This window comes from Balaenoptera borealis (assembly GCF_965194805.1).
Source record: "Balaenoptera borealis genome assembly, chromosome: 7".
Classification (NCBI taxonomy): Eukaryota; Metazoa; Chordata; class Mammalia; order Artiodactyla; family Balaenopteridae; genus Balaenoptera; species Balaenoptera borealis.
In genome coordinates, this window is record NC_138864.1 from 116,294,833 (window position 1) to 116,319,894 (window position 25,062).

Consider the following 25,062-nt stretch of genomic DNA (forward strand, 5'->3'; position numbering starts at 1 on the left):
CTCCCACCCTCCCTATCCCACCCCTCTAGGTCCCACCTCGTTCTAATTTAGCAAATTACACCTGCTATGAACCTATTTCCAAATAAGGTCATGTTCTGGGGTAGTGGAGGCTAGGACCTCAACATATACGGGTGGGGGGCACAGTTCAACCCGTGACACTGTGTTAAAACTGGGAGGTGTCACTGCTATACTTTGACACAAATTGGCCACTGTCAACGGACATCTTAGTGTGGAAGCTTCCTGTGACGCCTCCGTACTTGCCGCCTGCTACTCCCAGTTCAACTCAGCAAAGGCTCATCCCTCTTCATTGCTCCCTGAACACACACCTCGAAAAGGCACTCTTGGGACTTCCCTGGTGGTCCAGTGGGTAAGACTGTGTACTCCTAATGCAGGGGGCCTGGGTTCAATCCCTGCTCAGGGAATTAGATCCCACATGCCACAACTAAAAGACCCTGTGTGCTGCAACTAAGACCCGGCGCAGCCAAAATTAAATAGATATTTTTAAAAAATAAAATAAAAGGCACTCTTGCTTCCTGCCAACACAACACCAGCCACTGTGCTGTCCCACTGTGTCATTTGTCCCAGTTTCCCTCACCCATCCCTGCTCAGCCACCAGATCCTTACTTGTTCTCCCCTTCCCTCTGATTCGCCAGCTCCTTTTCCCCTCACCTGGACTCAGACCAGGATGTCCCTGATTCCCCACAACAAGAACGTGTAAACTGAATCCTCAGCACAAAAGAACAAAACACTTCCATCCCCACGTGTCTGAGTTACACAGCCATGAGCAGGAGTCCTTACCGGCCACTTACTAGTTGAGTGACCACTTACTAGTTGGGTAACACTGGGCGACTTAAGCTCCCTGCAGCTGCATCCCTACCGGTAAAGTGGGAACATTAATAGCAACCTACTTCCTAGGGTAGATGATATAAAGCATGCAAAGCCCATCTGTTATTATTTTTACAATTACCACGTGTTACTCCTTTATACCTTCTTCCATCCTATCGTGTTAAGAGCAAAGCCTGGCTGTGCTCGACCTCCCACCAGCCTTTGATTAAAGAGAGGCCCTCGTTGAGGCCCTGCTGTGCGCCTCAGTTAGCAGTGCTTCTGCAGCTCCTGCCACCTCCCCATCCTGTCCTGCTAACACCCCAGGGACAGCTCAGCCCAACTGCTGTCCTCCTGGGTCGCCCAGGGCACACTTGTCTGTAGGACAGCCCTCAACACACTTGCCTCGAGTAACTGAGGGGCCTTCAGGACACTCCGCAGCCCAAAAGCAGCACTTCTAAAACACTTCTTAAAAAGTAAATAGGGCTTCCCTGGTGGCGCAGTGGTTGGGAATCTGCCTGCCAATGCAGGGGACACGGGTTCGAGCCCTGGTCTGGGAGGATCCCACATGCCGCGGAGCAACTAAGCCCGTGAGCCACAACTACTGAGCTTGCGCGTCTGGAGCTTGTGCTCCGCAACGGGAGAGGCCGCGACAGTGAGAGGCCCGCGCACCGCGATGAAGAGAGGCCCCCGCTCTCCGCAACTGGAGAAAGCCCTCGCACAGAAACGAAGACCCAACACAGCCAAATATAAATAAATAAATAAATAAATAAATTTATTAAAAAAAAAAAAAAAAAAAGTAAATGATTCAGGGCTTCCCTGGTGGCGCAGTGGTTAAGAATCCGCCTGCCAATGCAGGGGACACAGGTTCAAGCCCTGGTCCAGGAAGATCCCACATGCCGCGGAGCAACTAAGCCTGTGCGCCACAACTACTGAGCCTGTGCTCTAGAGCCCACGTGCCACAACTACTGAAGCCCGCACGCCTAGAGCCCGTGCTCCGCAACAAGAGAAGCCACTACAATGAGAAGCCCACGCACAGCAACAAAGACCCAACGCAGCCATAAATAAATAAATAAATAAAATTTTAAAAAGTAAATGATTCAGTAAATAATGTTGACTCACTCTGTGAAATTTTAAGACAAAGTCAAGTTACATTATCCATGTCATTTGACTCCCTCAGGCCTCAAAACACCCAGCTGAGTGCTGGACAGCGTGTTTGTGAGAAACTTCTCCAGTTGGGAAGGAAGGACAGATCAAGTCTGGGAGCAAATCTCTGTGGGAAGACATGCTGTGTAGTTTGTCTTGGAGCATCCTGGTCAGGAATTCCACTCCCAGTACCATTTGGAGATGGCTCTCACTAGAAAACAGCAAAACCCTAAACATTCCTAAAATAATTCATCAAGGTCTGCTGCCTGTGATTCCTGTAGAACTTGTCCCGGCAATAGAACTTTTAAGCTTCTTATTTGTAATAACAACACTGATGAGAAGAATAGCTCACCTTTCATACTAGGCTGATTGTGGTCCAGCCACTGTTGTGTTTGGCGTAGTTGGATTCATTTGATTCGCCCAATTAACTTTTAATGAGAAGGTCCTCAGGAAGAGGGCTCCGTCCCGTAGCTGCCTGACCCTAAGCCTTCAAGTTCTCTCTATAAAGTGAGGATAATACCCATCTAATAGCGTTGTGAGGATTAAATGAAGCCATGTAGGTAGAGAGCACTTTAGCCCAAGATTTTCCATTGCAATTTCATAGATACAGAGAACTGAATGATACATTTGAAAAATATGTACTGTGTTAATTTTAAAGCAACAGGAAACGGAAAATCTTGAGATCCATTCTCGAGTATTTCAACGGGCCCTTCAATACGTCTGTCCTGGTGGAGGTGAACCTGGAGTGCTGTTTGATCTCTGGATCCCAGTAGCCAGTCTCTGCTAAGCCTGGCGTCACCCCACATCAAAGGAGACAATGCGAAGTCAGAGGAGCTGAAACGCGGCCCACACTTCAAAGGGAGTTCTTCTTCCGGAAGTTGTTACAGCCTTTCAAGGAGGGTAAACAGCAATACACCTCAGGGGACTCACATCCAACCGGCTTCCTCGCTGGGATGCGGCCCTCTCCGGGGCCCAACCGGTACACCGGAGAATGAAGACGCCGCGCTCGGTGTAGAAGATGTTGGTTCCGTGCCTTCCTAACTTCCCTACACATTAACGAGCAGCCAGGAAGCCCCACCACAGGGCGGGCCATGACGGCGATGCCCCATCTTCCTTCCTGCCCGCTGTCAAGTCCACACCGACAGCTCTGATTCCTGGGCTTCCGTCCTTTGGCTTACATATTGGAGGGCTCTGTGTTTAGAAACCACAGACAGAAGTAAAAGACTCCTCTTTGGGCCGGGGGTGGGTGGGAGGGTGGGGCTGAGGCATGGGGATGCTGGTGAAGGAGGAGCCTAAAACGATCTGCCTTCTCCTGAACAGGTGCCCTGGGTCCAGCATGTGAAGCCCCCCTCCCGGCCCCCCTGCCGCGGGCCCTTGGCTAAGCCGGCGGTAGATGCGCGCGGGTCATCACACCCATCCCCACCTGTCTGTGGCCCCGTTTTTAGCGAGAGGCAGGCTGAAGCCTACTGGGGAGCTTCCCGGCGCTCCCTTTTACAGCTAGGGGGGGCGGCCGAGTGGCGCTGGACCCCCCTGTGAGCCCCGAGGTACCCGGGTAGGCTCGCTCGGCGCGAGTACTCCCCCGGCCCTCCGCAAGACCCCGAAGCATCCCCCTTAACCCCCGGGCGCGTTCACATACTCTTCACACCCTGTTCACTCCCCCGCCTGCTGGCACCTTCCAGACGCCTGAGAAACCTTCCGTCCCGCACGCTCGCATCCCCCAGGCCCCCCCGCACAGCCCCTCAACCCCAGCGCGCTCACACCCTTCTCGCCGCCTGCGCACAGCCCCGACCTCCGCGCGCTCGCGTCCCCGGACCCCCGCACGGTCACACCTCCTACCCAGGCGCGCCTCCCGAGGGCGCACCCCCTGCCCCCTCGGACCCCCAGCCGAGCCGGCGCCGGGCGGGGGCCGGATGCGCAGACGTGCCGCACGTGCGCCGCGCGGTGATTGGCAGCGCCGGCCCCGCCCGCGCCCCCCCCCCCCCCCGAGCTCTCCGCCCGGCTTGAGGAGGGGAGTCCCGAGCCCGGGGCCCGCCGGGGCGGGCAGAGCGGGCTGCGGGGTTCGCCGCCCGCCCGGGGAGGCCGAGGAACAATGTGGCCTGATGGGAAGTGTGTGTGGCGCGGAGGGGGGAGCCGCTAGAAAGCGCCCCTAACTGCACCCGTGTTCTCTAGCTTGGTGGTGTTGGACTAGGCTGGCTCTGCGGAGCTGTAGATGCTGTTCCTGCCGAGTGAAAACACTTTCTGTAAGAGATGAAAGAAACGTCCCCCTTCATTCGGTTATTGACCGGGGCCTAGTGCATTTAAACCCCGGAGATCTTCAGTCCACTGAGGAGGGGAAGAGTTAGGAAGGTGCCTGAGCATTTTGATGCAGCTGGTGCTGGCCTGAGAAAGTGACGGAGGCACGGCTCGCATGGCCCTGAAGGGGATGCTCCGCCTCTGGGTGGAGGACCAGAAAGATGTCCTTTAAGGGACCGGTGGTGGCTGGGTTTAGCTGGGGAACGTTTCCCAAAGGAGGCGACTTGAGCAGAGGCTGTAGATTCCGGGCCTGAGACTAGAACTGCGGCCCGGGACAGACTGAGCGCGCGGAGGAGGAGGGCGCTCCCAGGGACTGATGGGGACAGCGGGAAGCGAAGGCGCAAGCAGCCCTGAGTGGTTCTTGGTGGTGAACCGCAGAAGAACTGTCTCTCCTCATCCCCGCAGCAGTCAGCCAATGAAAGACAGGCGCAGGGGGTCCCCAACCAATGGAAACCTGCCGCCTGCGGAGGAATTGCCAGTGGAAACATTGATGGAGACCTGGCCCAGCGCTTTCTCTTGGGGGCTGCTTTCCCAGAAGCCCAGGACAGGTGTGTATCAAGGACCAAAATACCAGGAGCGAGTTCATTTATTCAGCCATTCGGATTAGAGCGCCTGCTGTTTGTAAGGCACACGCCGTGGCCGGTGGAGGGGGCAAAGGAAGAAAGGGCGGAGGGCAGAGGGGCGGAAACACGCTTCCAGTCCTGAGCGTCTCGGAAGCTGGTGAAGGGTTTCTCCCGCTTCTCTATGTCCCGCGTTATTTTCCCTACTATAAACGTTAGCATCTTGTGATTGTGTAGTGCTTTAGTTTCCAAATTGCTTTCACAGGCGTGATCTTACTTGGTAATCCCTATAACCTAAAAGACAGGTATTATTACTCATATTTTACTAGCGAGAGAAGTGGGGCTCAGATAAATTCAAGCATATACCCAAAGTGTCACAGCTGTTAGTGATAGCGTTAGGACTAGAACTCAGGTGTCCTGACTGCAAATCCAGGGCTCTTTAAATTTATCAAAGGAAAGAAACCAGGCCTGCTTTATGATCCTGGTGCCCAGGGCACACTCAGCAATTAAAATGAAATCCAGAAGGACTGGGTTAATTTTTTTTTCTTTTACCTTAGTCATTGCTCTTTTTTAAAAAATAAATTTATTTATTTTTGGCGGCTTGGGTCTTCATTGCTGCACGCGGGCTTTCTCTAGTTGCGGTGAGCGGGGGCTACTCTTCGTTGCGGTGCGCAGGCTTCTCCTTGCAGTGGCTTCTCTTGTTGCGGAGCATGGGCTCTAAGTGCGCGGGCTTCAGTAGTTGTGGTGCATGGGCTCAGTAGTTGTGGCGCATGGGCTTAGTTGCTCCACGGCATGTGGGATCTTCCCCGACCAGGGCTCGACCCTGTGTCCCCTGCATTGGCAGGCGGAATCTTAACCACTGTGCCACCAGGGAAGTCCCCATTGTTCTTTCAAATTGCCCCTTGAAACACAGGTTAGCTCTGCTGTTACACACCTATGTGTGTAGAAGAGATTCCAGTGACTGACTGCCAGGAAAGCCAGTACCATAGGTAAAAGCAAAATGAGGAGAATAAGGAGGGTTACCAGCTGTGGACTTCCTCCTCACCCACAGCCCTCAGGCCAACGGGAGACCTGAGGCCCACTCTGTCTTCTCTCATATTGGTTCTCCATCTGGAGATACTGCTTCCTGTCCCATGCGCTAGGCTTTGCCTGCCTAAAATAGGCTACACTCAAAGGGACCTCTGAGGCCTCCACCTCAGCCACCGCCATCACCCCACCCCTCCCCTGGCCACAATGACATTGGGGTTTTTTGGGGGGTTTTTTGCGCTTTTTTGGCTGTGAGGCATGTGGGATCTTAGTTCCCCAACCAGGGATCAAACCCAAGCCCCTTGCATTGGGAGTGCAGAGTCCTAACCACTGGACCGCCAGGGAAGTCCCACAATGACATTGTTAAAAGGAATTTTGCTCCCAGAGGATCTGTCACTCTGGGACTTGCTGTGTCTCTGCCACAGATGAAGTCTCTGGACTGTTCAGCAAAGTCGATGGTGCCCAAGGCTGAAAGCCCATCACAGTCATCTGCTGAGATTTTTTTTTTAAGCGTATATTATTGTTCAAAGACTCGAGGGGGATCTTAGTTGCCCCAGCAGGGATCGAACCCGTGCCCCCTGCAGTGAAAGTGTGGAGTCTTAACCGCTGGACCACCAGGGAAGCCCCTGCTGAGATTTTTTTAAATGCACATCACTGAGCACATCTCTGGATTGTGATTCAAGAGGTCCTGGATGTGTGTTATTTGTTTTGTTTTCTTTTAAGTACTCTGAAGTGATTCAGATGACCAGCTAGATTGGGAACGCACAGATATAGAGAGACTTCCATCAGAAAATTTGAGATAACCCAAGTGTGAAATTGGCAGGTTACTGGTTAGATGAGGAACCTGTCATTCAGATGTTCATACTGCCTAAGCATGTGCAGAATGACAACTCCATTCATGAGAGAACCCAAAGGGGAACTAAAACCCCTCAAGGAAGGAAAATTCTGTGTTGAGTAATCTAAGACCTTACAGGGATATAAGGCTAGGGAACTGAGAATGGGTGGTACCTTACTTTGACTAAAATAAAATTTTAAAGTCAGTACTCTAAATAGAGGTAAGGTCAGTGACTCACATCTTACGTAACTTCCATTCTGATCAACGCGCACTGTTTATTTCCATTTATCATGCCTTACCCTCTAGACCAGCACTGTTCAATACAGTAGCCACCAGTCACATATGGCTATTGAGCACCTGAAATGTGGCTAGTCCAAACTGAGATGTGCTCTCAGTGTAAAATCAACACTGGATTTCAAAGACGTAGGAGAAAATGTAAGAGCTCAGTAACACCTTTAACACTGATTACATATTAAAACAATATTTTGGATCTGTTGGGTTAAATCAAATACGTTATTAAAATCAATTTCACCTGGGTTTCTCTTTTTACTTGTTTTCATGTAGCTGCTAGAAAATTTTAAATTACATATACGGCTTGTGGGGGCCAAAAACATTCTTGATCTAGGTGATGGAGATACATGTGTATGTGCGTGAGTGCTGAAATTCATCAAGCTCTGCCCTAAGCTTCGTGCACTGTACTGCTGTATATAAATAAAAATCAATTTAAAAAGTTAAAAAAACAAACAAGGGGCTTCCCTGGTGGCGCAGTGGTTAAGAATCCACCTGCCAATGCAGGGGAGATGGGTTCGAGCCCTGGTCCGGGAAGATCCCACATGCTGCGGAGCAACTAAGCCCGTGCGCCACAACTACTGAGCCTGCGAGCCACAACTACTGAGCCCATGTGCCACAACTACTGAAGCCCACGCGCCTAGAGCCCATGCTCTGCAACAAGAGAAGCCACCGCAATGAGGAGCCCATGCACTGCAACGAAGAGTAGCCCGTGCTCGCCACAACTAGAGAAAGCCCGCGCGCAGCAACAAAGACTCAACGTAACCAAAAATAAATAAATTAAAACAAAAAACAAAACAAACAAAAAAACAAACTAACAATGGCTTCCTGTTGCATTTAGAGCAATAGCTAAGCTCCTCTCCTTGGTCATTGAGACCCAGCCTACTTCTCTACCTCATTGGATATCATTCTCCCCAGGGCTCACTGACTGTCCTGCTTTTCACATGTGCCTGGCTCGTGCCCACTTCTAGGCATTGGCATTTACCTTTTCCTCTGTTTGGAAGGTTTTCCCTCCAGATCTTTACAGTCATTCGTGTCTCAGCTCAAACATCACCTTTTTTCCTTGAGTATCAGTTAGAATGTTGTTGGTCAAAAGAAACAAGAAACCCTAATTGGCTTAAACATCGAAGGGGATGTAGTGGCTTGTGGAACTAAAAAGTCAGGGCCCTGGATCTGTGTCTCTGTGATTCTCTGATGTTCCCCTCTTCAGTGGGTCAGCTCTGTCCTCATGATAACCTCCTGTACGTTAGCAAAATGGATACAGCAAGCCCTGGCCTCACATCCATATCCCAACTCATCCAGAAAGAGAGTTTCTTGTTCTCCAACACTCAAAGGAAAGTACTGGACTTCACCTAACCCATCACTTAACCCAGGAGACTCGCACATGCTGATTCGCATATCCCTGAACCAGTCGCTGCTGAAAGGACCCAGGTTAGACTTAGGCAGCTAAGGCCCCGTCCCACCCAAATCTCTAGGCTGCCATGCATTTGGGAGATGCTGATGGGTGCTGGGGAGGCCACCAGCAGTGTCCTCCAGACCACTTTACCACCTCAGGGCTGGGCAAACTTTGTCTGTAAAGGGCCAAAGAGTAGGTAATTAGACTTTGTGTATCTCCTAAGGGTTTGTTTTGTTTTATAATCCTTTAAAAATATAAAAATCATTCTTAGCTCATGGGCCTTACACAAGTAGGCCAAGGGGTGGATTTGCCCAAGGGGTGGATTTTGCCCAAGGGTCGTAGCTTGCCAACCCCTGAACCAGCCCATTATGATGCTTGTGGTGTCTAAATTTACTTTGTTCATTTGTTTCCCCTGACTACAACATAAGCTCTGTGAGAACAGGAACTGTATCTGCCTTCTCAGCACCTAAAATAGTGATGGGCACATAGCAGATGCTCAGTAAGTGCTCACTGGATGGATGCCGAAGAAAAGTTCATGGCAGAGCACGTCAGGACCCAGTGCCTAGCTCTGACCTGGGTTTTTCTGCCCTCCCTGTCTAGGGGACACAGCTGCCCCCACACTGACCAATGGAGGAATGGGCAGGGCTGCCACTGGCTCACAAGGTGTCTTTACACAAATCAGGAAAAGGTAACGCTTTCTGGCTGGTGCAGCCCAGCACCCAGGACCATGGTGAGTGGGTGACAACTGGACTCCAGCCCCCACTTGCCCCCTTGGAGGGTGCCCTTGGGTAAGATGCATCTTGCACGGTTGTGTAAAGCAGCTCTGGGGCAGAGTTCTAAGATCTCACCTTTTATTGTTCCCACCCTCGATGGCAAAATTCTCTGCTGGTGCTCTGCCTATTTTTACTCTCTTTTCTTTCACCAACTCCCAATCCCCTCTTTTTCCAGTTTTCTTCAATAAAATGACTACAATTTGCATGTATTGAACTGAAGTTCTCATTTGGTACTTGGAAGTGTATCCAAGTGTATAGAATGTGGCATACGGGGAATTATGGTTGAGGAGGGATTTCTGTCCTGTGGATTTTCTACACCTCATGAAAGACAGTGGGAAACGAGAAAAAGGACCAACCAAAGTTGCCAAGGAAATAGGGAAGCTGCCATAAAAATACAGAGTAATACATTGAGGGTTCTTCTCTCTGGAAAGACAAAGGCTAAGAAGGAATAATATCTGTTTGATCATGGACGTTATGGTTAGTGGTCATGAACTCAGTCACCCAATCCTGAACAACCAGGGGGCTCTGCTTACAGCTTGAGAGAATGATGTTTAGGAATAATAGAAGAAAACCGGACTTCACTCGGTGGGCGGTAAGCTCATGGAACTTATTACCCCAAGCAGGAGTCGGACTGGAAATTAAAATGCCCAGTACGCTGTGCAACACTTCGCTGTTGACAGACCGTAATGACTTAGGAAGGGGACTGAGGGTGCCTTGGGACATTGGGATGTGCTCTTGGAGGTTGCAGACAGGGAGTACAACTGGCTGTTCACAGCCCTTCCCATCATGCCCTTGGCAGGGACAGAGCTCTGAGCGAGGCAAGACCCAGAGCTGAGACTGCCCCTGCACGCCCTGGGCAGTCTGGAAGATTGCCTTGCTGAGGGGAGGGGATCTCATAGATGAATTTCCCCGCTTGGGTTTCCTTAGGCCAGCTACAATCTTTTGCTGAGAATCCAGGGGTCACTGAGACAATAAAATGATGTTTGTGGAAACTTTACATCAATGTCTATTCTGCCCAGTGGGAACTCACCTGCTGTCATTACAATAGCTAACAAATATTATGCACTATGTGCTATTATAAGCACATAATCACTTAATCCTTCTAACAACGCTGTAGGATGGGTTGCATTATGTCATCATCCTATTTGACAGATGGAAAAACTGAGGCAGAGGGAAATAACTTTTCCAAGGTCTCATAGCTAATAAGTGATCCAGGACTGAAACTCAGGCTGGCTGACTCTGGAGTACACACGTAACACTTCCTCACTAAACTGGAGTTCAGGCCACTCCTGCACTTCTGCTGGGGTGACACCTCTCAGCTCCAGTCAGGTGCCGCCAGGAAGGAATGCAGACGCATTTTATCCATTTATTCAAGAAAAGTCGTGAGAGTCAACACTGGGGTCTAGATCAAACAAATCCAGCTAAATCCCCCTCAACTCATCCGGCTCCTGACTTCTGCTCCGTCCACACCACCTCTCCAGCAATATGCCTTACGGACAGGTTGCTGTGATCCATGTCCACGGACACAAGTCACTAGGCGTGGGCTCTGAGCAGAGCAGGGGAGACTGGCAGGACATGCGTACAGAAGAACCTCAGGGGGGCAAAGGCTGCTGGGCTGGGGTGCTTCTGGGGTCTGTCCCCAAAGGAACAGGCTTGCTGGCCCTGTCACTCAGCAGTGATTAGTAATCTCTCGGGTCCCTTGCAGTTCCAGGACTCAACGAATCTATGAATGTCATCACAGAAAGGAACATGTAAGGCTCTAAGGCAGAGAGTTGTTTGATATGTGGGAAGATAGGCTCTGTGGAGTATATATAACCTGATCGTCCATCCTAAGCCCATAAACCACACAGAATGTGCAGAACCCAAGGCTACGTGGTGTGGTGTGGGCTGAGAAAACTGGCAGGACAGAAGGCAGGGCAAGGAGCCTGTGGCATCAAGTGGAGCCTTCCTACAGGGTCACCCCGTAAGGTTGGGCAGGTCGTGCACTGCACCTCGAGTGCACAGGGAAGATCGGGGGCCTTTTTTCTAGTTTGCACAAAGGCACTGTTCACTAAGCTGAGCACTCATGGGGCTGTGTCTCCCCAGAGGGGTGACCTTTTCTAATTCACATCGAGTTCCCATATATAGCAGGGGACCCTGAAGAAGTTTGGGGTGCTGCTGTACTCTTCCACACACCCCCACTATATTCTATTTCTTTCTTTCCATCTTTTCTACTATTGAGAGTGCAGGTAGAATTTGGGGGTCCAGGAATTCTACCCTGGTTCGCCCACCCCTCCCTTCCTGCGGGGCTCCTGGGGACTGGGGCACACACATGGGATAAAGGCAAATAGCACAGAGCCTGACACACCATCCCGGGGCAGGGATACTGGGATCCAAAGCTCTGACTCCCCTGCCCCCGACACAAGCCCTGGGAGGAAGACGAGGGAGGGCCAGGAGGCCAGGCTGCCAGAGGACCTTGGTTGTTTCCTCATCCCATCCCCAGCTGGAAAAGCCAGTGAGGAGGGCAAGGTCACCCAGCCCCTGGGAGCAGGGAGTGGGAGAAACGCGGCACATGACCCTTTATGGCACAGGAGCCCCACCCCCTCATGAGTCTGGCTGAGCCAGTGCCCTGGATCCTGACCAAACAGATTATGGCTTCCCCGGAGGGAGGCCAGCAGGGGCGGAGGCTCTCCCTGTGCAGGAACAAAGTCTCACGGAGTCCTCACAGTTTCCCTTTTCACAGATGAGGAAACTGAAACGCTGCCTAAATAAGGATAAGGAATTTGGTCAAGGGCACGTAACTAGGAAGGTGCAGAGCTGGGCTTTGAACCTGAGCTGTTCGCTGTGGCGTTTGCCCAGGTGCCCCTTCGGGACGGAGGACAGCTCCCAGCCAGTCCCTCCCCAGGAATGGCCCTGCCTCAACGGAGCTGCTTCATCCAATGTCCAACAGGGGCCCCTTCCTGGGGGCAGCCCAAGGCCAACTCCCCTGTGCGGGGCTGGAGGTGGGGTACCCTATCCCAGCCCGGCCCCAGTTTGGGATGACTCTGGGGCAGAGCATGGGGCTTTGGTTGCAGCTGTGCTGCATTCTAACATCTTCTGCCCTCGCTTGCTCACAGCCGCTGCTACTGGGAGCACTCGCCAGGAAACACCCTGCACGCAAGTCTCCCTCTCAGAGGTGGCTTTGGGGGCATCCCACCTAAGACACCTGCACGCCCACATCTATGAAATGCTGCCTCCCCACCTCAAGCTTGCCAGGATGAAAGAACCAGGAGTCCAAACAGGGGAGGCTGAGGCAACCCAGAGATGAACAACAGCAGGAGGCCACCACCCCCCGAGGCTGGAGGGACAGGAGAAAGGGGCAGTGATAACTGAGCCCAGGGATCACCCAGCGGAAGCTCTAAACACAGCTGGTCACACTGGGTCTGTCTGGGAGAAACAGAAGCTGCTACAGGAGACACCCCTGAAGGTGGGAGTGTGTGGGTAAGACCCTGGCTTCTCCCTTGGTTCCAGCTTGAATTTTATGATTATGGACTACTTACACACACAGGGAGTTTAAACCTAGGTTGAAATTTGCACATATTTGGGTAATATTAAAAATTTAACATTTTAAGTCTGTTCTGGATCGATGATAATTTTTCTTTTCAAAGGGAAACATTGCTGCAGAACGATATGCCAGGGGTAGGACCCCAGACCATTGCCAGCCCCAGCCCCAGTGCCAGCCAAGCCCTTCACACCCTTAAAGGTCCAGAGTTTCTATTGCTTTTATCCTTTCTGGGTTGGGGGTGGGTAGCCTTAAACAGCCCTGAGAGCCGGAGTGTTTTAGGGCCAGGAGGGTTCCTAGAGGTTTCCTTGTTCACTCATTCTACCCCAAGCCCAGAGCTCTTTAGCAAAGCTTGGACAACCCATCCCATGGAGGGGGCCCCATAGCTTTGGGGGACTATCAGTCCTGGGGATTGGAGACACCTTGGGGCTTTTTAATGTAAGCCTAGATGGGTGCTTCTGTGTGTGTGTGTGTGTGTGTGTGTGTGTGCACGTGTGTGTGTGTGTGTGTGTGTAGTCTCCACCTTTGTAGTTCACAGGAAAATGGTTGTCTGGGCACATCTTTTAAATCTAGAGGAATCATTGGCATTGGTAATAGATTGTGAATATATTTGATTTGTATTCCAATGGAGGGGAAAGCTCCAGGAAGGGAAACAAGATCCAGTGGAGAGATGAGGATGGAGGAGGCTGGCCCAGCTCCTGGCTCCAAGGAGGCCAGGCCCAGCCCTGGAGACTAGCTCTTATCAGCCGGCTGGGGACCTGGGCAGAAGGCACATCTGCTTCTGTTTATTCTTCCTCTTTATCTTAATGGGTCCCCCCACCTATCACTCCCTGGAATATCCCTCACCACCACTTGGATACTCAGGTACCTCTCCCTGCCCTGGGCAAAGACCCAGGGAGGGAGGGGATGGGGGAGGACAGGCCGGACATCTGGTGTCCGGGTTAAGGCTCCTCACTAAACACCACGCCAGGCTTAACTGGACGCTAAGGTGAAGGTGGAAAAGAAGGAAAAGAGTAAAAGGCCAAAGACCTTCCTCCTGGAAAGGAAACTGGCAGGTTTCTAGGAGCAACCTTAGCTCTAAGAGAAATGTAATTACATTTAAATTTCGGGTTACACCTAAGCTAATAACTATAACTAGAAATTCCTGTGGGAGCAGGAAGTTTTCTCTCATTAAGAGATAATAGAGAGTCACTCGCCCTTGAACCCAGAACAGTCAGTTTCAAGCCAGGAGGACTTTACTTAGGTACGGCCTCTACCAGCCCACAGGGCACCTTTGTGCAAATTAGAAGAAGGGGCCCCTTCTTTCAGGTGTCACAGCCCTCGACTGGGCGAGTCACCTCCCCCAGCTTCCCCAGCACCCTGGGCCAATGAGAACCAGGACACAGCTACATAATCACAGCAGCTCTCCCTCCTGCCCCTATCTATCCCTTCCATTAACCTGTACAGCTTAAGTGCTGAACAGACCACCCCAGAAACAGAGAAATATTCTGCAGCTATGAGAAGCTTGGAAGGCTTTAACACTAACTTGGTCCAAAGTCCCTGCTCCAGTTCATTCCATGATAAGGCTTCTGGTTGAGTTGCTAATCACATTCCAGGCCTGACCCAGGTTATCCTAAACTGTGATTACTGGCAATTTAGAATTAATGAGAAAGTTACCAAATTTCTCAAGGATTTCTTTCTTTAAATTTTACGTAATGCCTATCATCTTAAAGCATGGGGTTTTTGTTGTTTTGTTTAGTTATAGATATAATGAAGTTCAGTTCTTTTAAAGCAGTTTCTCTTTTTGTAGCAAAATTGGCAATATGGCATGGTGGTTCCAAGCTTGATTTTGGAGTCAGAATGATCTGAGTTCTGATTTTAAGTCCTCCGCTTGCTAGCTGAATGGTCCTGTGCAATTTACTTAACTTCTCCACACCCTGGTTTCCTCATCTGTAGAAGGGGGATACATAAGTGTATTGACCACAAAGAATTAGTATGTGAATTAAATGAGGTGATGCATGGAAAACACTTGCAGGGTGCCTGCACACAGTACCTAATAAACATTAGCTATTATTACGCTTATTTTAAATGGTAAGGAAAGTGACACCTTACTTATGGGTAATTGAGAAGGATGGGCTTCTTTTCTGTCCCTTGAACAAATGGCCAATCCCAAGTCTCAGGCAGGAAAAGTGAGCCTAGGGCATCAAATCGTGCCAGAAGACAAGGAAGTATTCAAAGACATAGGAGCTAGCTGGAAAGGATTCATACTGGCCAAATTTGAAACAATTTGAGCATCAAAATAAATAATGACTACAGGGGCTTCCCTGGTGGCGCAGTGGTTGAGGATCTGCCTGCCAATGCAGGGGACACGTGTTCGAGCCCTGGTCTGGGAAGATCCCACATGCCGCGGAGCAACTAGACCCGTGAGCCACAATTACTGAGCCTGCGCGTCTGGAGCCTGTGCTCCGCAACAGGAGAGGCCACGATAGTGAGAGGCCCGCACACCGTGATGAAGAGTGGCCCCCACTTGCCGCAACTAGAGAAAGCCCTCGCACAGGAACGAAGACCCAACACAGCCAAAAATAAATAAATAAATAAATAAAATTTAAAAAAAAAAATAATAATGACTACAGTTGGTAACACAATGAATACAACAAAATCCACACGTTCACAGTGATATTCAAAACAAAAGAGAGAGGAAGGGAAATACCAGCCAATAAAAATGGAAGGAATGATAGAATTGGAAATCACTATTTTGCAGCCCCCAGTAAAATAAGTGACTTAGGCAAAGATTAACAATGGAACCATTGGATGAAAGGTTATAGGAGAGTAAGATAGTCGCATTGGGTTAAAATAACACCCACAGATGACTTACAAATTACCAAGTGGAAGATTTCTCTTTACAATGGAGAGATCTGGTAGTCACCATCTTACCCAAGCAATCAAACTGAGCATCACTAATAGTGCAACAATTATGCACCTTCTGATGTGATATAATCCAAAATACACAATACCACCTATGAATTACTTCTGCCAAAGTGATTAACATACTTCTAACCAAGCCTCATGACCTACATTCCAGTTTACAGAAAATACAGGGATAGAGGAACAGTTAAATTATACCAAGAGAAATCAAAAAGACAAATTCACAGTGTGGAACATACTCTAAGACAATTGACCTGTGACAAAGGCTCTCTCCTTGACTTTAGTCAGGTTCCTTTGAACCCTCTTTCCACTAGGCCTCGACCTTGGTCCCCACCCTGTCTTGGACCTACCCAACCCAATCTTAGCAGAGTGCTGCTAAATCATCCCTCCACCCTCACTATCTGATCACCCTTAATATCTGATCCAGTTCATCCTCTTCTACCCACAACAATGTCTAAGGACTTGACCTATCTTTAGCAAGACTCCCCCTGCCCTGCTCCACCACGTCTCCTATTAGTACATCTCCATCCACTGACTCCCTCACCTGCTCTTTGGCTGTAAATCCCCACCTGTCCTTGTTGAATTTGGAGTTGAGCTCCCTCTCTCTCCCCTGTTGCAATAATCTGGAATAAAGTCTTCTTTATAGTTTGAGAATTCTTTTTTCTTTAACACCTGGATACTTCAAAAAGTTAATGTCATTTTTTAAAAGGGTGGATTACTACAGAATAAAAGAAATTAGAGAAATTAAAAGAATTTAATTACATTCTTTTAATTAAATAGAATTTAATTAAATAGAATTAAAAGAAATTAGATAACAATCAAATGAATATCAGATACCTTGGCTGGATCTTGACCAAAAAAGAAAAAAAAAAATCTGCAAAAAGTTATTTTGAGGACAATTGGATCCTTTTGATTATGGATTGGAAATTATAGAATTATTCTTAATTTTCTTAGGTGTGGTAATGGTATTGATTATGAGGAGAATGTCCTTACTCCTTTGAAATACCTGCATTTTGGTAACTCCTGTACTTAGAGGTTGTATTAGTTTTCCAGAACTGCTATAACAAATTACCACAAACTGGGTGGTTTACAACAACAGAAATGTATCCTCTCTCGGTTCTGGAGGCTAGAAGTCTCATATCAAGGTATTAGCTGGACCATGCTCTGTCTGAAGGCCCTAGGGGAAGATCCGTCCTTGCTTCTTACTACCTTCTGGTAGTTGCTGGCAATCCTTGGTGTTCCTTGGCTTATGACAGCATTAACTGCATCTCTGCCTTCATGGTCACTTGTCCTTCCCTGTGTGTCTCTCTGGGACTTCAATCTCTCTCTCCCCTTATAAGGACATCAGTTATTGCATTTAGGGCCCACCCTAACCCAATATTCTCTCATCTTAACTTGATTACATCTGCAAAGACCCTATTTATAATAAGGTCACATTCACTGGTACCAAGCTGTTAGGACTTCAACCTCTCTTTGGGGGGAATATAATTCAACCCACAACAAGGATAAAATGTCAGGATGTCTGAAATTTACTTTCAGATGTCTCAGCAAAAAATTTTATAGCTAGAGAAAGAGAGAAAGGGAAAAAAAACCCAAATGTCATGAAATGTTAATAATTGTAGAATGTAGGTGGAAGGTATAGGGTGAGCATTACAGTCTTTCAACTTTTCTGTAAGTTTGAAATTTTCAAAATAAAAAGTTGAAGGAAAAACAGATTCCTAGCAATTCCCCCATCCCACAATCCTGTTCTGTTTCATATATCTGAGGCAGGCCCAGGAATATGTACTTTTAATAAAGGTTCCCTTTTTTTTGGTGGGGCAGGGCACACCACCTGGCATGTGAGATCTTAGTTCCCCAACCAGGAATTGAACCTGTGCCCCCTGCATTGGAAGCATGGAGTCTTAACCACTGGACTGCCAGGGAAGTCCCAGGGTTCCCATTTTTAATAAGCACTTGAAGGTGATTCTAATGCACTGCTAGGGTTGAAATGTACTAGTTGATGTCATAAACTCACATGGATATTATTTAAATCCCCTGCCACCTTTTACTCTAAGATGTATCCTTTTGAGAACATAAATTTATGTAAAATTATATCAACCAACACAGCATGCGCATACATTCACACAAAGATGGTGAATATTTTAGTGAACACTGATCAATGTAACAATGTCTAACAATTTATTATTAGATATATATTTCACAATAGGGAAATATATCCGAAGTAAATTTATTTCCCTTGAACATCAATAGGCTTCAGCTAGGATTTTTTTGATCCCTCTCTCTGCTCTTATCTCTCTTCTGGATATATGCTTTTTTAAAAAAAATGTGTCTTTACTCATATTTTAGTGGGGTTTTGGGAGGAGGCTGAAGCTTATACACATGTTCAATCTGCTATGTTTAATGGGGAGTCCTCAGAACCCACAGTTTTCAACCCCAGTTTTATTGAAGTCAGCTTCCTCATGTAAACTAGCCCCAATTTCAAAATGGAAGTCAAGGAGAAATGTGACTCAGTTCACACAGTTTGAAGACCACTTTCCAAAAATGCTTTTGGCCTGTGTGGTTCAGTCTGAAGGATCAGTCTGAGTATAATTGTCTGACCATCATGTGTGGACTGTGTATACGCAGCCCAAACCCATAGCCCCAGCCTGGTCCTTTCTGATGAAACACCAGTGCCCACAAACAGAAGGTTCCTCTTCTCTCACCATGGAATAAACAGGAAGGTCTCTTGGGACTGTGGTCTTAGGACTATAGCTCTGCCCCTAATTTCTGCAGACCCTTTACCAAGAACTGAGTCATTGCAACACCACGCTCAGCCAGCTGTCTCAGCACAAGAAAAGCTTTGCTGTGGTATGAGGTTTTGTGGGCTTCAAACTACATCTAGGTCAGCAAATTAAACTCCACAGTGTGGTTACCAAGTCCAGCTTCATCTAGCTAAAGGGCTGTCTGATTTCACCCTTTGGGCATTGGCCTTGGATACAAGGCCCCTCTGCGTGTGTTTAAGGTACAACACTTCAGGTCTAAACCCCTCGATGACACATGCCTAAACTCAGAATCTTATTTACTCCACCAGGGCTCCAGGGTATGTGAGAGTAACAATACTCCATCCCAGCAGATATATTGAGATTTGTGTGTGTGTGTTGGAACAAAGTGGGGAAGTGGCGCTGTATCTCTCTGTTCCTCAGTTTCACCCACTGTTTCTTTCCTGACACTTGTGTTTCTTTCCTGCCATGTTGACCCAAACATGAGCCTTTTTACTCAGTTCCCTTTCATGGAAGTTTTTCAGAATGATTTCACAACAGATGGCCAACTGGTCTACCTAGATAGAGCTTTACAAAGAGCAGTATCTCGATGGGGTAGGGTGTGTCGCCTTGGTTCAGGAACTGGGCTGCAGATTTATAGTGGATAAAGTCTGCAGAGATTAAATCTTGTTAAAAATTCAAAACAAGTCAGCAAATACTTATGTGAAGGCCTGATGCTATCTGGGGCTCTGGAATACAGAATAGAAAACCAGAGTTGCTGTCTTCCAGGAGCTCTTTAACTATGAAGGTAGGATTAACATTCTAGTGGATAGCTACATTTTTCACTACCTAGCACCCATGCATGCTTTTCCTGGTAATAATACCCCAAGTTCACTCTGGGAAGAACCCCTCCTCCATCCTTAGTCTGTGAGCTTTCAATGCCTGGTTCCAGAGCTGAGGTATAGACTTAAGGCCAGGCCACAGTGACTGGTTTAGAGATGGGCATGAAACCTAATAAAAGCCAATGATATACATGAGATGTTTGCTGATACTGTTTGGGGAAAGGTATGAGATACTTTTTGCTAGGATTACCACCAATAAGGATGATGTGAACCTGGAGCTGCCAAAAGCCACACGATGGAGCCTAAGAATGAGGTCAACACAGCAAAAGACAGATCAGAATGAAACAGAGAAACTGACTTCCTTGGTCAAGCCATTCTTGATGTTCCATATATTCCTAGACTTTTCTGCTAATTGTCCCAGTAGTTATTTTTATTTGTTTAAGCTAGTTAGATGGGGGTTTTCTTTAAGATGCAACTAAAAAAGCTCCGTGTTGCAACTAAAAGGTTGAACAGTGTCCCCCCAAAATTCACATCCACCCAGAATTTCAGAATGTGACCTTATTTGAAAATATGGTCTTTGAAGATGTAATTAGCTAAGGATGTTAAGTCGAAATCATCTTGGATATAGGGTATGCCCCAAACCTAATGACTGGTATCCTTATAAGATGAGGCGAAGACTAAGAAAGACACAGAGACACAGAGAAGAAAGCCATGTGAGAGAGACAGGGGTTGGAGTCATACTACTAAAGGCTTAGGAATGCCTGGTGCCACCAGAAGCTAGGAAGAGGCAGGGAAGCATTCTCTGACAGAGCATTCAGAGGGAGCATGGTCCTCCTGACAGCTTAATTTTGAACTTCTAGCCTCTAACTGTAAAACTTCCATTGTTTTAAGCGAGTTTGTGTCCTTTGTTACAGCAGCCCTAGGAAACGAAAACACTGTAATATGTGAAATAATTCAATAAATATTTATTGGCACCTAATATGTGTCCAAAGAGGTTTTAGCATAAAATTCAGAGAAAAGGGATATGGAGAATGTAGAGGGATATTTGAGCTGGGACATCACGAAGCCTGAAGAACTGTCTGCCCCAACTACCTGTCCCACCATGGGTGCCTCCGGAAGGTCCTGGAGAAACTAGAATTTATGTTCTCTGAACTCCTCTTTCTGGCCTTCTGGTAGGCCATTCTCCTAACATATGGACTTCTTCAGTAAGAAAATGAGCTCTGTTGGATAGAATTGAAAACATTTCTCCTAGCTTGTTCTTTGTCTTTTGACTTTGTTTAGAGTGATTTTTGCCTGGTAGAATTTTTGTTTATTAGTCAAATTTTTAAATTTCTTTATGGCTAATTTCCCCCCCCCCCCAATTCCCCTGTGTTTTCGTCAAGTGTGCTGTACTGTGGAGTAAGTTATTTCTTTTCCAATTTTTTTCTTCTTGTGGTAGAATACACGTAACATACAATTTACCATCTTAATCTTTTTTTTTTTTTTTGGCTGCATCGTGCGGCTTGTGTGATCTTAGTTCCCCAACCAGGGATCGAACCCAGGCCCCCAGCAGTGGAAGCGTGGAGCCCTAACCACTGGACCACCAGGGAATTCCCTTAATCATTTTTAAATATATAGTTCATGGTATTAAGTACATTCATATTTTTATGTAACCATCAACACCATCCATCGCCAGAACTCTTTTCATCTTACAAAACTTTATACCCATTGAACAATAACTCCCCATTTCACCCTTCACCCAGCCCCTGGCAACCACCATTCTACTTTTTGTCTCTATGATTTTGACTAAGTAAAAGGTAGCTTTCTTTTATCTTTACTGTGTTTCCCTTCACTGCACTTCCATCACCTTTATTGAGCGTTCCCAAAAAATAGCAACAGTAATAATAGTACCATTATTTGTGCCCAGGCATTGTACCCAGGGCTTAAGTACAACGGCTCTAATCTTTCCAGTATCTCTACAAGGCAAGTAGTATTCTGCCCATTTTACAGATGAGGAAAGTGTGGTCCAAAGAAGTTACACAAATTGCCCCAGTTAAGGGTCTCACAGCTCTTAATTGGAAAAGGGAAAAGTTGTGCTCACATTTGTCCAAGCCGAAGCCAAGGCTCTTCTCACAATACCATTCAGAAGCCTTGTATCTATGCCCTCAGCCTACAGACTGCTGATCTTGTCTCTCAAATGTTGATTATTCCTAGCTTGACCCTCATAGGAAAAACTTATTTTCAATTATCGCATATAACTTTTTCACCTTGTGTCCTAGTTACAAAACATAGCTCTATTAATATCACAGGAGAACAAAAGGAAATAGTTATTAAAAAGCAAATTCTATTCCCCTTGGTCAAGATTCCAAAGTATAGGGCTTCCCTGGTGGCGCAGTGGTTGAGAATCTGCCTGCCAATGCAGGGGACACGGGTTCGAGCCCTGGTCTGGGAAGATCCCACATGCCACGGAGCAACTGGGCCCGTGAGCCACAATTACTGAGCCTGCGCGTCTGGAGCCTGTGCTCCGCAACAAGAGAGGCCGTGATGGTGAGAGGCCCGCGCACCGCGATCAAGAGTGGTCCCCACTTGCCGCAACTAGAGAAAGCCCTCACACAGAAACGAAGACTCAACACGGTCATAAATAAATAAATAAATAAATAAAAGAACGTGAATTAAAAAAAAAAAAAAAAAAAGATTCCAAAGTATAAGACAAGTGTAGCCCTCAGTGGCTCCCATGGTCTGGTCCCCCCTCCACTTTCTGCTCTCTCTCAGGTGGGTAACCTCCAGCTGCCATCTGGTTTTGTCCTAACCACAGGAAAGCACAGGAGAGTTTGAACTTTGCCCCATTTGAACTCTTTTTCCTGTGTGAGAGCTCTGCTTCATTTAAGGAAGTGCAAACAATGCTGAATGATACTTGTACGTTTGCTAGGGCTGCCCTAATGATGTGGCTTACATGACAGAAATGTTTCATACTTCTGGTGACTAGACATTTGAGGTGAAGGTGTGAGCAGGGTTGGTTTCTTTTGAGGCCTCCTCCCTTGGATTGTAGATAGCTGTCTTCTCCTTGTGTCTTCATATCGTGTAAGAGTCTGCTTGGGCTGCCATAACAAAATACGATAGACTGTGTGGCTTAAACGACAGATATTTGTTTTCTCACAGCACTGGAGGCCAGAGTACAAGATGAAGGTGCTGGCCTGGTCGGGTTCTGGTGAGAGCTCCCTTCTTGGCTCAGAGGCAGTCACCTTCTCACTGTCTCCTCACATGGTGGAGAGAGTTCTAGGGGTCTCTTTCTCTTCTTACAAAAGGGTACTAATCCTGTCGAGAGGGCCTGTCTTAGCTCAGGCTGCTATAACAGAATACCATAAACTGGGTGGCTTATAAACAACAGAAGTTTATTTCTCATAGTTCTAGAGGCTGGAAATCTAAGCTCAGAGTGCCAGCATTGGTCATGTTCTGCTGAGGGCCTTCTTCCAGGTTGCAGATTACTGACTTCTTGCACCATCATGTGGCAGACAGCAGAGCACAGGAAGCAAGCTCTCTTGTGACTCTTGGAAGGGCACTAATCCCATTCATGAGAGCTCCACCCTTATGACCTCATCTTATGCTTATTAGCACAGAAGCCCCACCTCCTAATACTGCCACACTGAGGGGTATATAGTTTCAACATATGCATTTTGGAGGACACAAACGTTCGGTCCCTAACAGGGCTCCACCCTCATAACCTCATCTAAACCTAACTATCTCCCAAAGTTTCCATCTCCAAATACCATCACCTTGGAGGGTTAAAGCTTCAACATGCAAATCTGGGGGTTTTTAGTCCATAGCACAATGTCTTTTCTACCAGTCTGTGTCCAAATTTCTCTTCTTATTAGGACACTACTCCAATGACCTCATTTAACCTTAATTACCTCTGTAAAGGCCCTATCTCTAAAGACAGTCACAGTCTGAGGTCCTGGGAGTTAGGATTTCAACATATGAATTTTGAGGGGACAAAATTCAGCCCAAGACACTACTCTTTGAGCCTCACAGAATGAAAAGATTTTTCCAAGTCTGGCATTACTAAGCCCTTTCATGCCTGTGATATATTCAAGGACTCTCAGATTCACCAGCTGTCCACTACCCATACCCTTACTCCCAGCAACTTACTATTACACAAGTGCTCAAATATACAGAAAGGTTGAAAGAATAGCACAATGATTACCCATATACCCACGACCTAAATTTAAAAATCGTTGACATTTTGCTATTTTTGCTTTATCTCTATAGGTGTGTTTTTTGTTTGTGTTTTTTTTTTGCCAAAATGCTTGAACTTAAGTTTTGGAAATCATATTTCACTCCTAAATACTTCAGTATGTGCCTCCTAAAAATCAACACAGTTGATGATCCTTGCCTGAATCAGTTATTTCGATTGCCCTCCTACCAGTTTAAACTTGAGTTTATGCCTCAAAAGGCCGCGGCCTGGAATCTAGTAATTAACGTAAGTAGGAAGATGAGGCTCAATCTCTTACCACTAGAAGCCTTTCTCTTTCCTGTGACTCCTCTCACTTAACTCCCCAGCCTGTGGAGACCAGACCTGCTGGCTGGTTCCCTGGTGCCTGGAAATTCAACACTAGGAGAACAAGAATCCGAACCATTTGTGCGGCTGAGTGGAAGGCAAGGGAAGTGCCAAGGTGAAATAAGACAAACCAAATAAGTGTATCTGAAATTACAAGCAGGATAAGCTGAAGAAAGTACCTGATGCTGAGGTGAAGACCCCAGCAGACAGGAGGAGTTCCGTGACTCAGGGTGTCCCGAAGAGCACAGCTTCTGTGTGCAGGCCAGGGAGGATTGGGCCGTCCCAGGGGCTCCCAGGTGGCTCGGGAGCCCCGCTCTTCTGTCCCACCACCCACTCCACCCACACCAACACTGGGAGCTGCAGGAGCCCCGGGAAGTGTGTTTGTGGAGCTTGTGAGAACCCAGGGCAGCAGGGCCTGGCTCTGCTGCCCCCAAATTCCACTTTCCTCCTGCCCCTTGTCAGGCCATCTTCCTGCCCCCTCCCACTAAGTGCTGTAGGAGCTTCCTGCTGCGTTTCCCGTTACCTTAGCACTGCAGCACCTGGGAGAGATTTAGCGTCGCTGGCAAACCTGGAGAGCTCATTGTGTACTTCCTTTTCAACATGATTTGTAAAATAAAATATTGAATGAGATCAGTTCCAGCACTTTCCCTTGAGATCCATGTAAAATCTACAGAGAAGTGCCCTGGGGCTTCTTGTTTTGAACCTGACCTGTTCCTGGCAGACCTTCTGCCCTGGTCTCATCACACTGAAAAACGTGGGCAGACAACCCCCTCTTTCTCCTCCTTCTCTCCATCCCCTGCCTTGCTCCTTCTGATTCAGGCAAAAGGGTAGGACTCGGGCCTCAGGGGACCCACAAGGCAGGAGAGGTGGCTAAGTCACTTTTTAGTCATATCCCTTTTGGTCTCTGCATTACGCTCGCCCCTTTCTTTCCTAGATAACATTTCATGAAAGTTGGGAAACCACCCCCTTCATTTTCGGGGGGGCAGAGGAACTGCAGACCCACCTGGACAAAACTTCCCCTGATGTTCTCAGAGACAGCAATCCTCAGAGTGGGGTGTGGCTTACAAAGAGCGAACAGGTCAAGTTCCAAAGCAAATACCTGGCTTGGCCTGACAGTTGGGGAAAACAATCGGAGAATGGTCACAAAATGGGGAAGGTGAACCATAGAGCTCTTCCTACCTACTTTAAGGTAGTTAAATCCTAATGACAAATGGCAGGACGATTGTTGTGTGTCTACCCAGCACCCCTCCCTAGCTTCTCCTATACACAGACCCCAGCCCCCAACTACAGGGTTTGCCTGTGACCCAGGCTGTCCAATCACGGTACACTGTTCCCCTGCCCCTGCTGCCACGCAGCCCAGAGAAACCTACTGTAATTGATTGCAAT

The 25,062-nt window shown here is 47.7% G+C and overlaps 1 protein-coding gene across 2 annotated transcripts in view; it reads right to left on the reverse strand.

Annotated features, from left to right (window-relative positions):
• Positions 1 to 4,098: 4,098 nt before the first annotated feature.
• SLC37A3 (solute carrier family 37 member 3) overlaps positions 4,099 to 25,062 on the reverse strand; it is a 118,819-nt gene continuing 97,855 nt past the window's right edge. Inside the window, exon 15 of one of the 2 annotated variants that reach the window (XM_082400320.1) lies at positions 4,099 to 5,114. In XM_082400320.1, coding sequence (XP_082256446.1) covers positions 5,080 to 5,114 — 35 coding nt within the window. In that variant the 3' untranslated portion in view covers positions 4,099 to 5,079. Of the gene's footprint in view, positions 5,115 to 14,543; positions 14,588 to 25,062 lie in introns of those variants that run through there. The other variant, XM_082400321.1, reaches the window with a different exon arrangement.